General features: G+C 43.7%; 3 protein-coding genes across 4 annotated transcripts; 1 reads left to right on the top strand and 2 right to left on the bottom strand.

Moving 5' to 3' along the window:
• Positions 1 to 806: 806 nt before the first annotated feature.
• On the bottom strand, positions 807 to 4,279 carry LOC308127596 (intermediate filament protein ON3-like; the record flags this gene model as incomplete). Its single annotated transcript, XM_080492728.1, has 9 exons — positions 807 to 1,604; positions 1,905 to 1,930; positions 2,046 to 2,266; positions 2,350 to 2,475; positions 2,563 to 2,727; positions 2,811 to 2,906; positions 3,008 to 3,068; positions 3,140 to 3,348; positions 4,127 to 4,279. 9 exons carry the CDS (start codon positions 4,277 to 4,279, stop codon positions 1,597 to 1,599), a joined length of 1,065 nt encoding a protein of 354 aa, XP_080348854.1. The 3' UTR covers positions 807 to 1,596.
• On the top strand, positions 4,252 to 7,483 carry LOC308127691 (keratin, type I cytoskeletal 18-like). Of its 2 annotated transcripts, XM_080492908.1 has the most exons (8): positions 4,252 to 4,992; positions 5,110 to 5,192; positions 5,277 to 5,433; positions 5,513 to 5,674; positions 5,752 to 5,877; positions 6,169 to 6,398; positions 6,686 to 6,720; positions 7,113 to 7,483. In XM_080492908.1, the coding sequence occupies exons 1-8, from the start codon at positions 4,612 to 4,614 to the stop codon at positions 7,394 to 7,396; spliced, it is 1,458 nt and encodes a 485-aa protein (XP_080349034.1). In that variant the 5' UTR covers positions 4,252 to 4,611; the 3' UTR covers positions 7,397 to 7,483. The 2 variants fall into 2 exon arrangements, with proteins under 2 accessions (XP_080349034.1, XP_080349035.1); XM_080492909.1 differs by lacking the exon at positions 6,686 to 6,720 and having other exon boundaries at positions 4,275 to 4,992.
• Positions 7,484 to 8,064: 581 nt separating this feature from the next.
• On the bottom strand, positions 8,065 to 13,267 carry arpc2 (actin related protein 2/3 complex, subunit 2). The gene is made up of 10 exons (XM_080493309.1): positions 13,048 to 13,267; positions 11,943 to 11,977; positions 11,712 to 11,824; positions 10,767 to 10,812; positions 9,886 to 10,072; positions 9,665 to 9,758; positions 9,432 to 9,558; positions 9,251 to 9,351; positions 8,745 to 8,845; positions 8,065 to 8,551 (listed from the first exon to the last, which is right to left on the bottom strand). The coding sequence occupies exons 1-10, from the start codon at positions 13,119 to 13,121 to the stop codon at positions 8,530 to 8,532; spliced, it is 900 nt and encodes a 299-aa protein (XP_080349435.1). The 5' UTR covers positions 13,122 to 13,267; the 3' UTR covers positions 8,065 to 8,529.
• Positions 13,268 to 15,199: the final 1,932 nt, after the last annotated feature.

Below are 15,199 nucleotides of genomic sequence, written 5' to 3'. Positions count from 1 at the left end.
AACTTTTCATTTTATTTACACACATATATATATATATATATATATATATATATATATATATATATATGAACTGGTCTTCAAGAAATTCCAGATATTTATCAGTGAATATTATTATTCAAAGTAAAAATTTACTAGTACTAGAACAACCACTTTGAATCACTAACTACATTAAATGGTACAAATTGAAAAAGCCAGTTGTTTTTATTCAATTATTTGTTGTAAACAACGTCCTGCTAGTAGCCTCGAAGCAAATTAAACACACTTATCTTGCAGTAATTGTTGCTGTCTGGTGGCTCTCGTGATGTTTATGTTTCTATTATTCTGTTGTGTTTCACTCTTAATGTGAGGTTGCTAAACATGGAGCTCGTCGTGTTCAATCGCCTCCTGATCCAGATGTGCTTTCATGTGGGTGGAGAAGAGACAGACGGCCAAGATAGCACAGACTTGAATCTAATTAAAAGAGTAAATGAGTTCTGAACTGTTGGAACATGAGGAGAGCTGGACAACATCCTCGGGTCACTCGTGACGGCATGTTTTTCCACACCGGTGTCATGTACTCATGTCCCAGGAAGACACAGGCAATCGGGAGAGGAGGATGAGGGGAAGGAACAAGATGAGACTATCAGGCTCCGGCTAATCCGCTAATGACTTCCTCTATCACTGACACAGCCTCAGATATTTTCACCCACACTGACTGAATCTGTACAGTTTAGCAAAGGTGAGGAGACGGCAAAGGCAACGGCTTGTGATATCAACAGAGAACCTGCTCGCACGTTTAAGGGAAAGAAAGACAGCTGGCACTAATGGTCATGTTGTTTTCTTTATTAAGAATTGAAAATACAACTCATTTGGGTGTGTTTGAGGTACAGAGGTCTGGATATGTGATTAGAAAACTTTGCGATTTCACGCTTCCAAACACAGATTTCATCCTTTCTCTCTTGCAAGACAGACAACAAAACGAACACCAAAAGTTGATATGTGTTTCCTGATAACGGCTAGATGTGAACCAGCTGAACAAGAACAAACACAAAGCCACAAGTTCTCTGTTTCATGTCCCACATGATGAAACTTCTGCAGCGTTAAAGAGGTGGTTGTCTGCTTTCTGCTTCAGAAGAGGTAACGGCAAGAAAGAAAAGAAGAAATAAAAAAGTGGAACACTGTCAAGAGTCTTGATGAGTACAAACAGAGATAAGAAAACACTGGTGGTCTTAAACAAACCAAGCTCACGCACGGATTGAAGGAAAACATTCAAGCTGCCCTGAAGCTGTTTACTCCACCAGAGACCACACAAACATAAAAGTTAGTTCACCAGGATTATATCACAGATAATTTGAAATAGATTCGTGTTCACATTTTGAGGATGTACTGCCGTGCAGTTTGAGTTAGTCCTGCCAGTCGGTATAGTGGGAGCTTTCGGACACAACTCGGCCTGCTTCCACCTCCACCCGGATCAGCAGGCGCTTCTTGGAGGCGAGGGACTCGGGTGGGACGGTGGTGGGTTCTGCGGGTTCCTGTGGCTTCTGTGGCGGGTGATGTTTGAAGGGCAGCTGAACGTCTAAGTGCAAGTAAGGACTTGGATTGGTTGGTTTGTTTTTTTTAGATATCTGAGCAAAAGAGAGGTTTGGTTTTAGTGGGACGAATAACACAAAGCAAGCAAGAGAATTCTGATCTGTATGTGTCAGGTAGTGTTTTTTTATATATATATATATATATATATATATATATATATATAGACTAAATTTATTATGTACCTCTCAACCTGTTTTTGTCTATTTCCACTGAAATACTTCATAAAGTTTATATTTGTATACAATTAGTGGCATTATAAGAAAAATATGCAACACTACTAACAAGAAATAGCATGCAAGTACAATCTTTATGACTAAAGAGAAGGTGGTCCTCACCTGAGTTGCGCATGAGGTCGTTCATTCTTCACAGAGACAGAGCAGAGAGAGACGTTAGAATGAGCTTTGATTCAGGAACAGAGACATATCTATGTGCTGCCTTGCATGGATCCACACACACAAAGACCTATGCTTCCTCACCTCCTCTCCTCGCCCTCCAGCAGCTTGCGATAGGTGGCGATCTCGATGTCCAGGGCCAGCTTGAGGTTCAGCAGCTCCTGGTGTTCGCGGATCTGTCCTGCCAGATCCTGCTTGGCCCGCCTCAGAGCCTCCTCCAGCTGGGTGATGTGCTCCCGCACACTGTCTAGGTTTTCGTCACTTTCTCGTCGGACGTCGTCTATTTCCTTCTTCAAGGACTCTTCCTAAGAGATCACAGAGACGACCGGACGGCCGTTAGGATCCAGGAAGTGTGCAGACCACCTGTGTTCGTCTGAACGATGCTGACCTTCCTTCTGATGGCGTCCAGGTCTCCTTTGAGCCTCTGGATGAGGCGAATCAGATCTGAGATCTCCCTTCTCACATCACGCACCTCCTGCTCACGCTGTCCGGCAGTCAGGACCATCGCATCTATCTGAGTGTGAGAGGAGAGGCAGCAGAGACCTGAAAGAAGCCTGTAAAATGTGCTGAGGTGGTTGAGATTGACTCTTATTCTTCTTACTTTTCTCTGGTTCCACTGCTCTGCTTCCTCCCTGCTGCGGGACGCCATGTTGGCGTACTGATTCTTCACAGTTTGGATGATCTCGTCCATGTCCAGAGACCGTTTGCTGGGGTTTCGTATGACCACCGTCTCATTCTGGACCTGTGACTCCAGCTCCTTGATCTCCTGCAGGGGTGCCGGTCGAGCACACAACAGTTATCAGCCGTTGTTTGAAACGATCGTCTTTGTGCTGATAATTATTATCGTACCTCATCATAGCCAATGCGGAGGAAATCCAGCTTTCCCATCAGGTCCTCCAGCTCCAGAGCCAGATCCACGGCTGTCAGGTGGCCTTCGTCCACATCCTGATCCACACAGTAAACATTTATGAGACTGCAATATGGAAATACTATGACACATGAGGTAGTTTTATTTATTTATTTTTTTTTTTACATGCATGATGTACCTTTTTGGTGACCACAAACTCATTCTCCAGGTCAGCCTTCCTGTTCAGCTCATCCTCATACCTGAAACCAGATAAATGTGTACTTATGACTGAGCCAACCAGATCCAGGCTGCCCGGCGGTGCCCTGCCCACCTCTTCTTGGTGTCCTCCACCTCATCCTGGTTCTTGAGCAGCTCATCCTTCAGCTTCTCCTGGTCGCGGAGCAAACTCTCGACCTGCTGCTCCAGCTCATTCTCCACGTGCTTCACCACCTCGTCCACCTTGCCCTTGTAGTCCTCCTGCTCCTTCAGGATCTTCAGTTTGGTGTCCAGCTTTTTCTTCTCGTCCTCCAAGTGTTTCACCTGAAGAGGAGAGGAATTTGGATGCTTGAAGTTCAGGAAAATGTTTCTTTTCCATAGACTAAATGTAATTTACCAGTGAAAATAAACAACAGTACACCTTAAGTCCTGAATTTTCTGGTGATTATTTCAGGCAAACTTTATAGTTTGTCACAAGGTGGCGCCATACATGTGCGCCTGTCAATCTCAGTGTGAAGACAAGCTGCGCAGGAGACACTTTTCATGGCCTCAGGTCACAGAATCACAGTCATGCTGAAAGAAACCGCTTCCATAAACTCAGTCCTGTTTCTCATGTAGTTCTACATTGTGTTGTTGACTTATGAATTTAATTTTGTTCATCGATTATTTCATGTGAAATAATTGAATGACCTGGTTGACAGGAGTTGCTTTCTCTAAATTATATTCTTTCTTACATTCGCATATTAATAAAAAATGTTTAATTCATGCGTAAATATCGAAAATCACATTGAAAAAGAACGTAAATATATCAAAAAGAAAATAATTTCAACAGACACTGTCGATCAGTTGATCTTTTGATGCAAATTTAACTTTGTGACCAAAGAATTAAAAACGTACAGATTCAGCTTTGTTTTTATATATTGTGATTTTTTTTTTCATTTAATGTTTTTTTTCTCCAATAAACAGTCATTTTGTCTTCTATGTTGTATTTCTCCGTTAATTTGCATGTAAATCAATTATAAATGAATTCTTATCAGAAATACACAGATGCATTGAAAAAGTCTTTCGTAGAAATGATGATTCATTTCCAATAAATAGAGACCTTGTCGATGAGCTGGACGAACTTGTTGTTGAGTCCGACCATGTCGTCCTTCTCTCTGGATTTGCCCGATGAGTCCACCCTGTTGAGGGGGGAGCTCTTAGCCGGGCCCGACCCTCCGGGGGTGTAGGACTGGCTGCTGAAGTCCTTGGACATCTCGAGGTGTGGATGGATGCCGAAGGTGTGACTTCCCCTCCCGATCACCTGCTTTTAAGGTGGCCAGGTACCACCCATCACCTCCCCGAGAATCTGCGCGCGTCCAATCCCAGCGGGCCAGCCTATCAATTCCAGGGAAAAATGAACAAATGTCAACATGAAAAACCTGAATTTTCACTCTGAACCAGTTAATCCAGAGGTGGTGGTGGGCATCGGGAGCCAATGACCTGGTCGGGGGCGGAATCGTGCGTAAAAAGCGGGTATAAATCCAACCTGCACCCTGCCCACCAGGTGTGTTTGTGCGCTCCTTCAGCTCTCGTCCAGCAACCGACATGCCCTCTCAGAAAGCCGCCAGCGTGTTCGGTGGGGCCGGGGGAAGAGGCTCCAGAGCCTCGGTGGCGAGCCTGGAGGGGCTGCGTAATGTGCTGCGTAACGAGACGGAGAGAGACTCCGCTCCGGTGTCTCAGGCCGTCGCGCCCACCGCGTCCGCCGCCCCCGCCGCTCCTGCCGCCCCGGTCGCACCTGCTGACGATAAGCAGACGCTCCGCGGCCTGAATGATCGTTTGTCCGGCTTTTTGGACCGAGTGAAGCAGCTGCAAGAGGAGAACCACGACCTCCAGAAACAGATCGATGACATCCTGGCCAAGAGGAAAACCCCCGAGGGACGCGACTGGGAGGAGACGCAGAAACCTCTGGAGGAGCTCAAGAAGCAGGTGAGCATCACATCCAGGAGTATGGCATGAAATTAAATACATTTTTAATAACAATTTTTTTTGGTTTAAGTTCCTATTTTCTTTTGCTGAATTGTGAATATTAAATGATTGCCCCAGATCAAAGATATCACCATGGACAATGCAAAGCTGCTGCTTCTGACTGACAACACTAAAATGGCAAATGACGACTTTAAAGACAAGTGAGTTTCAATTTGTACACATGGAAAAAGAAAAATCAGAAGGTAATTTGGGGTATTCATGGATCTGTATTTCTCTGTTTGCAGGCTGGACAATGAAACCAGAGCACGCAAGGAGTTAGAGAAAGACTTGGAGGACCTGAAGAAGGTCATCAACGACACCAAGCTGAGCTGCCAGCAGAAGCAGAAGGAGATTGACCTGGTGAAGGACGATATTGCTCGCCTGGAGCAGGAGCAGAAGGAGGTGAGTCTGCTGACAAGCACAAGAGAATGTCCTTCGATAACATGAACATGGGGTAAACTTGTGTCTGTGGCTCCTGCAGGAGGTGGAGGCTCTGCGTGAGAAGATCAAGGAATCCGAGGTGACGGTGGAGATCGAGTCTCCGGACTCCAACCTGGCCGAGTCGGTCAACAAGGTCCGAAATCAGTATGACAAACTTGCAGAGAAGAACCTGAAGGAGACCGACGACTGGTACAAGAGCAAGGTACCTGCATGACCCTCAGGCCTCTGTTGTACTTCTCCCTCCCTTGTTGTTTATTACACTCTTTCTGCCTCCTTCAGTTTGAATACATCAAGGTGGAGGAGGCCCAGAACGTGGAGGCTCTGCAGTCTGGAAAGACTGAGCTGAAGGATCTGCTGAGAGAAAAGACAACTCTGGAAATCCAGATTCAAACTCTGCTCAGCATGGTAAACACATAAGAAACCTTGTTACACGTTTGATTTAATTGGTTTTCTGCAAATCCAAGTTATCAGATGTTCAGTCAGACCCCCACCAAACATTTGAGGAGCGATAAGAGCCACCTGGAGCTGTTTTGTCCCACCATACATTCCTCACTGCCCTGTCATTACACCGTGAAGCAGCTTTAAACCACAAACAAAATCCCTGGAGGTCTGCTGGAGCCACCTGGACGTCGTCGCCTTGCACAAATAGACAAACACGAAGACATTTATCATGCATGTCGTTTCCTCCCCCGTCAGATCCGCAACCTGGAGGAAACTCTGCGCAGCACCAAGGTGGAGTACGGCCAGCGGATGGCCCCGCTCCACCAGGTGATCGTGGAGCTGGAGGGGGAGCTCCAGGAGGTGAGGGCCCAGGTGGAGCAGCAGGCCGAGACCAACAAGAACCTGCTGTGCGTCAAGATGAAGCTGGAGGCCGAGATCAACAACTACCAACAGCTGATGTACGGCATGACCAGCGACACAGAGAGGTGAGGAGGCCAGAAGACGCTGTCAATAACATGATCCGTTATGTTTAATAGCCTCACAAAGGACCATCAGGTTTTGTTATTATTAGAAATCCTAAATATGCAGCTCATCTTCACTGATCAAAAGTCCAGCACATGACAAAAACAAAGAGACAATGCACTTATTATTTAGCTTCAGACACATCGGGGATCATCTGAAGCATCATTTCTCTCAAGCGACAGCAAATTAAACACAATTGTTTTGGGTTTTGAAGTCAGTCAGCATCCCTTATGCTTCTCTTCCCTGACAGCCTGGAGTTTGCTTTAGAGGATGCTCTGAAGAGCGGTAAGTTGGGACCTGCTGGAGAAAAAGAAATAAAAAAATATTGCAATCAGATGAACAAGTTAACATCACTGTTGATTGAGCGTCACATCTGATGGTGTGAGCCGCACAGTTTGCAATGCTACGCTAACCCTCACGTCATCTGGTTGCAGGAATAGCTTTGAGAAGACATTTATTGGCTTTCTGGCTTATAATCTATACAACAATTCAGGAAATTGGCTGTGAACGATGAAAGCGAATAAGCGTATTTTCCAAACTATTCCTCAGGTTTGTCGCACCTGCATGTATTTAACACCGCTGAATTCCTGACAAAATCGAGAAGGAGAAACAAGCGACGCTCCAAAATGATGCTCCACTCATTTCTTTTAAAATGTTCTCCGTGTTTCTGTGTGCAGGCCAGCAAAAGCCTAACGAGAAGGTGCCGAATCAGCAGGATGAAGAAGCCCCTGTCACTGTCAAAAGTGCCGCTGAGAGCAAATCTGCTCCACCTGAAGTCCCCAGAGAAGAACCTGCTGGAGACGTGAAGAAGGCGGCAGCCAAAAAGAAGAAAAACAAGTCCAAATCTAAAGATTCTTCTTCATCCTCCTCATCTTCCTCTTCCTCCTCCTCCTCTTCTTCTTCCTCCTCTGAGTCTGAAGATGAAAAGGTCAAGAATGAGGCTGAAGAGGCCAAAGCTTAATTGGTTTTTAAACTGTCTCACTGTTGCTATAAACTCTGCTCAGGTGTGTTTTCCTCTAATTCTGCTTCAATAAAGACGTCTAAAGGGAAAGTCTGACTCGCTGTCAATTAATTCACCTTCATACAAAGTCTAGAGACTTTCAAACAGATGCACTTCTACAAATATCAAACAAAACGCTCCATCAATGCATTCTGCAACTCTCAACTGTATTGATGACAGAATACATGATTAGTTGGGAACTTTCAAAGCCAAAAATGTGAATTATGTGATTTTGATTCAGTGTTACACTTTTAAAAATGAGTTTTTTTAATAAGTGCCAGATAAAGGGTTAAAAACTATTTTAACATTATATTCAGCACAGCCCAACATGGATCACTTTTTGTTCTTTAGATATACTGAAAATCACTCAAAAGCCAAAATTTTATCTTTTTAAGAGTAGAAATATGTTTAACAAAACTTTATACATTTTGAAAGAGCAAATATAAGTTGAACATTTCTAAAACATAGGATTTAATTGAGCAAAGTATTTAATTCCAGGCTTTTTTCCATATGTATTAACATGATATTCGCTCATTAATTTAGCAGAAAATGCCTGAAAACAAGTGAAATGATATGAAACATAAAAACCCAGAGACCACAACAACACAATGATTTTTTCTTTTTTTTTTAAAGAGTGATTTATTATTTATTTTTTCAGATGGTACAGACAACATGACAGCACAGAGGAGCAGGGAGGAAAACTGAAGTCATCCAATAATCTGGATTCTGTATGCTGAGGGGCAAGCAAGAGTACCAAATGGAGTAAAAGATATTGTATCAAAAATTTCTTTTTTTTTCCATATATATATTTATATAGGGCTAATAATTTTCTCTAACTATGCAAAGCAAGGAATGCCCTTTTTTTTCCCACTGATGGTGAGCCGTGGCCTTCCTTGGCTGACATTATTATTATTCATCCCAAAACAACATCAACAAAAAGTATGGACACGTGTCTGGGAGGCTGGGCCGAGGCGTTTCCAGGCGTCCTGGAGTCCTGTCCGGTCTGAGTCTTGTTTGGGCGCGTTTGGGCATGTCCACGGGGTCGGGGTGGGGAGGGAGGGGCGGGGCTTGAATCATTCAGGTGCAGGCTGGACTCAGCGGGAGAAGGTTTTTCCACTGCAGACATGGAAGGAAACGGATTAAAAAATATGTCAACGACCTCTCTGTCTTTCTACCTCGAAGCTGGAAGGCAAAAAAACCCTCTTATTTCAGTTACACTTTAACCAGCGCAGACTCCCACAGTAGCTCATTGCAGAGCTGAAAACCCAACTAAACGGCTGTAAAGAGCATGAAACCGGCGAGCACTCACGAGATGGTTTTCATCTCCTTCTTCTCGGCGTCGGGTCGAGCGCGGTTCAGCACCTTGAGGAAATCCGATGTCTTGGCCCGCATACGTGTGTGAATGTAGGCCTGAGGGAAGAACAAGAAACAAAACACCTGAACGAGGAAATGGAGTGCCAAACGCTGATCTCTTCACTTTAAAATTAGCTTCAACAGAATGTTAAGATATTTTTCCTCCTCCCCCCCTGCTGTGAGCATCCATCACTGTCTGTGAAATGCGAGTCATGTTTCTTTCTTGTGAACACGGACGCCCACGCACCGCCCCGAAAACCAGTAAGATGAGCCAGAGCAGGACGGCCTTTGTTTGATCTCACCTGGACTTTCTACTGCAGAGAAGGCAAAATGACGGAACGTACGATTACAGGGGAAGACTTTATGGCCCGGCCGTGGTTTGTAATTACAGTCGACTTAGTTGGACAGACTGCTTTTACTGTAGCTGCCGTGACTCCAGAGACGAGACAAACGCTTACTCACCTTGGAGCACTTTATGTGGTAGTGCAGGTAGTCCCTGAAGGTGTGGATGAGGTTGATGGTGTTGTCTCTGGCATTGGCGTTGGTGTGGCGAGGGAACAGGACTGAAAGGAGGAGAGAGCATCACGGCGGTCAGATGGGATTTTGATTCCCGCCGAGGGAAGTGGTGAAGCGCGGTACTGACCAAAGGTGATGTATCCGATGTTGTCCCCCACTGCGGCGTCCGTGTCCTTCAGCTCCAGAGGAGGCTCCCTGTGGCTGAACAGCACCTGGGGAGCCGTGTGGCTGGCTCTCCGGCCCTCTTTGAATTCCTGCACGAGGAAATGCCGATTTATTCACCCATGCTGTGCCAGGATTTGGTAAAAATCATACAGCTTGCGTGTGGATCGGTCCCCCGCCCCCAGTGTCCTCACACACCTGCATGAAGACTTTCCCGATGATGACGTCGTCGTCGTCTTTGAAGACCGTGCTGAACACAACCGTCACTCTGTCTTTCTTGGCCTCCACATACCTGAGACGACATGTCAGTCAGTGTAAGACCCTCAAGAGATGCCAGGATTACCTCGACAAGAGGAGCCCGAGATCCAAAATATGTCCCCCCCCCCAAACAAAAACCTGCAGCTACAAGTTTCACCTACATGGACTCGTCGTCTCTGTAGTGCACCACGGCCCTCTGCTCGCCCTCTTTGCCCTCCTCCTGGAACTTGAAGTACTTCTCGAACACCGAGGCGAAGCAGTTCCTCTTCAGCATCCCGGCTTGATGGATGACGTCGTCTTTATTGGTGGGCAGCGAGTCCAGGTCGTAGAGGAGGGAGACGTTGTAGCCTGTCGGGCAAAAAAGAGGTTCACGGGAAATCCTGCTAATCAGTCTGTTGACTGAACTTTCTGCAGATAAAAGTCATGCCTGAACGAAAAAATAAATAAAAGGCAGCACGGCAGCCATTTCTGAGCAGACGAGCTCCAGTTGTTTAGTGAAACATTGATAACAGATAACAGACACCGACTTTAACTTAGAAACATAAACAATGATAAACCAAGCCTCCAATCAGAAAAATATCTAATTTAAAAACTTATCAAGCTGGTAATTGAATAATAAGTGTGATTTTTGTCAGTGCAATGTTTTTAAACATGTTTTTTCATGTGGGTTACACGAGGGTTATTCGTTACAGGTTTTAAGGACGTAGTCACCATTTATTGTAGCACACTGATTTCTGGCTGCTATCTACATTTTCATAGCCCCTCGCTTACATTCAAGCACACATTTAAATAAATACATAGCACAAGAGTCAAGTTACTACTTTAACACACTTTTTTTCTGCTGACATCGCGTCTTGGTTTAATTTAGAAAAACAGTAATGTGAGCACATGGGCATTTTTCTTTCCTTGTTGTTTGTGCCTATTTCAGTCAGTACCAGGAAACCACTGCAGATTAAATCCCATCTGGTGTCAGCAAATACACAATTTCCAGTTGGTAAATGATGGCGCTCCTGTCAAAAGAAAATAAGGGTGAATAACTTACCAGCTTCTGTGGAAACCAGGAAATTCCCATAGACTCTCTTGAGTAGCTGAAATTAAGAACATGACCTTTATTTGTATCACACTTTTTTACATTTAGTGAGAATGACTCTTTATTGCTGCTAAAATTGAGTGGAGGGTGAAGAGATTGAGAATTGGGTGAATGAGTCACACTTCAGTGATTGTGGCTGCCGGTGGGAATCCTCTGAGACCATACAGAGAAAAGTCAACACCACTATCAGCAGTAGGGTAAACAAACGCTGCACAATAAACGCTTTATACAGGGGCAGGAAGGAGGTGTGTGTGTGTGTCTTCTTGAGGTAATTGTTGGGGGGGCCTCGCGTTTAATGGATACCTGTCACTGTGGCATGAAGTGAGCAATATGCAAACCAGGCTCGTGTGAGGCAACAATGCCGCTCCACAAGTTCGTTCTTCTCTCATTGAAATGGGAGAAAAATCAAACTTGGCGGAGGGAGAACCCACTAAGGAAGCCCTCACTCATCCTGCCGCTCTGCAGCTTTCGGAGATCCAGGAGGGGAAGTTGCTGGCGTACAGCCACGCCATTCATTCACTGCAGCTTCCTCGCCTGGACTGAGTCACACAGACTCACTTCCTGTTTCAAGCAGAGGCCCCAGCAGCTGCTTTCTTCCTTACATGGTAGTGACGGTGTGTGTAATAATACCTCCTTCTAATACCTTTTTCTCTCTGATTGACACTGAAATCTGAGGTCCCCACTCTCGATGTTGTCATTGCTGCAGCAGTGCATGTTTTGTGGTAAAACAGTCAAAGGTTCACGTAGTTGTATCGGCACGAAAATCTAAAGGCCTGACAGACATTTCAATCTTTTAAATCAGCAGTAAATGAAAGAATCTATTGGAAAAGCAGCTTTTTACAGGCGAAAACAAAAAGCTCTGACACAGTGATTAGACCGTCATTTCAGTGTGTTTACCTCGTCTGCGCCATGCTCCTGCAGCTCCTTGTAGAACTTGAGGGAGATGCTGACCATCACTTTGGTCTTCTCCCCATTGGGGTTGGAGATGTGATACAGGACGCCATCAAAGTCTGCAGAGGAAAACAACAACGTCAGTGCTTGGACACGCTTCAAACTGAACTAACTCAAGAGCTGCAAAGCCTCTGAGTGCAGACAGCGCACGGAAAGTGATAATAGGAAGATTCTCACCTGCAAACGTCACTTCAACGGCCTCTGGTTTGGTTCTGGAGGAAATAAGGAGGGATGCAATGTGTTAAGAGATGTTCAAATTATACGTTATTGTACAGCTCAGCTTGTTTGTCAAATAATCACTTCTAAGTCAGATACTTATTGTTCCAGCTGCTTATTTTTTAACAACAAAGAGCCGAATTGGAGGGTGAACCATGTAGATAGATTAAAAACCTTTAAGATGTTGCCCATTCTTTGGGATGTAGTCTTAACAGGTCTAAGTCAAAGTGAGCTTTATTGTCAATTCTGCACAAAGTATATAAACAATATACCCCTTAAATGTGCAATATCCAATACAATATACACCTGAATATGTGCAAAATGCAGTACAGTGTAGACTCACAATAAGTTGTAATTGTCCATGGATATGGGACATGCATAAGACCTCACAGAGGTTACTTTGTACATCAATAATAGAGCACTGCATATATATGACAGCTTCCTGTGAGAAGCTGCTGATTCTTTATATTCCATCAGTCAGCCATACATCACTTTTTAATGTGTAAATTCTCACACGAATTTTACAGGAGCAGTGTGGTACACAGAAGTGGGTGCACACACAGTGAAATGTGAACACTTCGCAGTGGGAGGCTGCAAGGACTTGTCCACTCCGCACAGCTCCCGGGAGCAGGCTTGACACAGCCTGAACACAGGAATGCGGAAGCGGGTTGTGTTGAGCTTTGTGGGGCCAATAAAGAACATTTTGTTGAAGAAATACACGGCAAAGTTTCATTTTCAGTCCAACTGTTGCGGATCTATTTGAAATGTACTGTTATTTCACTGGAAATGACAGCAGACAGGAGCCCTATTGGGGGGGGGGGGGTCTAATTGATCGGGGTTACACTTTTGGACATTACACTAACCGCACAGACACACCCCAATCTCAGGCGGACCAGCTGCCGCAAGCCAAAGAGCTAATTTTACTTGCATTTACCGGCCACCTTCCACCTTGCTGAAAGTTGTAACTAAATCTGAGGAACCTTGTGAGCGCTGATCATCGATAAATGCAGCAAAATGGGGAGCTAGCCGTTAGCAGCGTTAGCCAGGTGTAACGACAATGTCTCACCCGTTGGATGCGCCGTCAAACTTCAACGACAGCGTCTCCTCTATGATGCGGTTATTGATTTCTAGCAGGATCATCGTGGCGGACGCCGGTGTCGAGGAAAAGGGGGGCTGAGCTGGGCTGTTTGGGTGAGATTTAACCTCTTTGTGTCAAAATCTGCAAAAAAAATTGTTCCTCCCTTCGCTTCCGGCGAAGCTACTTCCGCTTGGCCCTTCCGCGTACTTCATTCTCAGGACCCCGGGGTGGCTAAATGATTGCCTGTAATAAACCTGTTAATACACAATTTTTAATTAGAGAGACTAAACTGAGACAAATAAATGAGCATACGTAACAGTATCAACCACCATTAACGTCTGGTAAATAAAAAGAATAAAGTATTTTATGTAAATTGACACGTTTGTTGTTTTATTTATAAATTATATATTTTTTATATATGATATTGATATTGTATTTTATAAAGTGCACATTTTCAAGTATAAAATGAAATATATGAAACTCTGCGTTACAGATTTTGTTTTCTGTTTTCTGTATTAAAGGCCACCTAAAAATTGCATTTTTTTATGTTAACTCTAAAGCCAGTATTCTGACCTTATAAATATAATTGTGATTAATATTTAATTAATATTTAAACTTTATTTTGCCGCATTGATATTTTAACGTCTATGCTATTTATTCTGTGTGTTCTTTTCTGTGTGGGGCTATGTCACCGGAATTTCCCTCTGGGATTGATAAAGTATTTCTCTTCTCTTCTCTTCTCTTCTCTTCTCTTCTCTTCTCTTCTCTTCTCTTCTCAAAATTCTGACTTTAAAGTCAGAATTTAAAAAATATATATTTTTGGGGGGGTTTCCCTAATCCTTGTCCATTGTTTTCATACAATGACGTGCCTCTAACTGTTATCACTGGGACATTTCATAGAGGTTTTCAGTCACAGATTTGCGACTCATTGTCTATCATCTTCCTTTGCACCTGCCTGCTTTGTGTACTTTAGATAACACCGATTTCTTTGTGTAGTCATCTTGTAAAAATGCTTTTAGCACTGCAAACAAAATTCCTGACAAGTATCTGAAAAGTTCATGCATGTGAAACCGAAACTACTTGTGTCTGTGTGTGTGAATGGAGGATGAATAGATGGGAAGACTGACCCTTCACGCAATAGTATTATTTGTTTTTTCAATGACTCACTCAACAAAACCACTTTGAATATTGCACTCAAAGGGTAAAAATATCCATTTCTGTCCATTACCTTTTTCTGTTGTGGGATGTTATCTATGGGATGTTTACAGTGATGTTGGACATTGTTGCGGCTTCTACATTAATTTATGAACTGTTTTGTTGAGTTTTCAAAGTGGAACTGTTACAGTAATGTATTTTAGTGATATATTTGTAATCATGCTTATTTGCAAAACAAATGATCCATCACTGAGTTCATGTAAAGTAAATCACCAAACTCTTACAGAAAAGGTTGGTTGTCAGTGTGTGCGCCTGTGAAACTCTTAAAATGTGTAATTAAAAGGGAAGAAATGTATGCCTACAGAGAAACACATAAAATAAAGAGAATTCCACTCATTGTTGGAGGTTTTATTGTGCTTACAACCTGACATTTCGCTGGAAAATTTGCAGTTTCCTCCTCAGAAGCAAACATGAGATGGGGGTGTCGTACAGGAGCTGGCAAACAAAGCACACAAATCTCGTTCTGCCAGGTCAGACTTCTTTCGAAAAATTGAAAAAACAATTGGCTGCATCTCATTGAGATGTCAATCATGCATTTGAAGATAGATAACGTGTTCAGTGAGTATCTGGACTAAAACTGTACTCATTCTAAAGATGAACTGAGGGCTTTTTTATTGTTTTTGTCTTTTATAAAGCATAATAGCTGTATCTTTTCTTTGCATCAACTCACTGGGGGGGGGGTGTTAACTTTTGCATACTAAAGATTCTGTCTCAGCACAACAACGTTTGTGTTTCTTAAGAGTGACAGTGCCCAAGATTTTGAAACCCCTAGCCTTTTTTCAGGCTTCCACTGATTGAGCTGTTTTTAGTTTGCAGTGTCCATCTTTCATCAACTTGAGACAACATCAAGCTGTGACCATTTTGTGAGCTGGAGTTAAGAAGGGACACAATCAACACCTGTGATCAAACTTTGTTCACCAAAGTA

This window comes from Lipophrys pholis (assembly GCF_963383615.2).
Source record: "Lipophrys pholis genome assembly, chromosome: 23".
NCBI lineage: Eukaryota > Metazoa > Chordata > Actinopteri > Blenniiformes > Blenniidae > Lipophrys > Lipophrys pholis.
Note: the sequence above shows the minus strand (reverse complement) of the source record. Positions and strands in the feature narration are given on the sequence as shown.

Excerpts from the sequence above, each read along its gene's own strand:
- LOC308127691 (XM_080492908.1), top strand. The coding sequence starts at position 4,612 with ATGCCCTCTCAGAAAGCCGCCAGCGTGTTCGGTGGGGCCGGGGGAAGA. Across the intron at positions 4,993-5,109 it reads TGGAGGAGCTCAAGAAGCAG|ATCAAAGATATCACCATGGA; the intron begins GTGAGCATCACA and ends TGATTGCCCCAG. Across the intron at positions 6,399-6,685 it reads ATGACCAGCGACACAGAGAG|CCTGGAGTTTGCTTTAGAGG; the intron begins GTGAGGAGGCCA and ends CTTCCCTGACAG.
- arpc2 (XM_080493309.1), bottom strand. The coding sequence starts at position 13,121 with ATGATCCTGCTAGAAATCAATAACCGCATCATAGAGGAGACGCTGTCG. Across the intron at positions 11,978-13,047 it reads TTTGACGGCGCATCCAACGG|AACCAAACCAGAGGCCGTTG; the intron begins GTGAGACATTGT and ends TATTTCCTCCAG. Across the intron at positions 10,073-10,766 it reads CCTGGTTTCCACAGAAGCTG|GCTACAACGTCTCCCTCCTC; the intron begins GTAAGTTATTCA and ends TTTGCCCGACAG.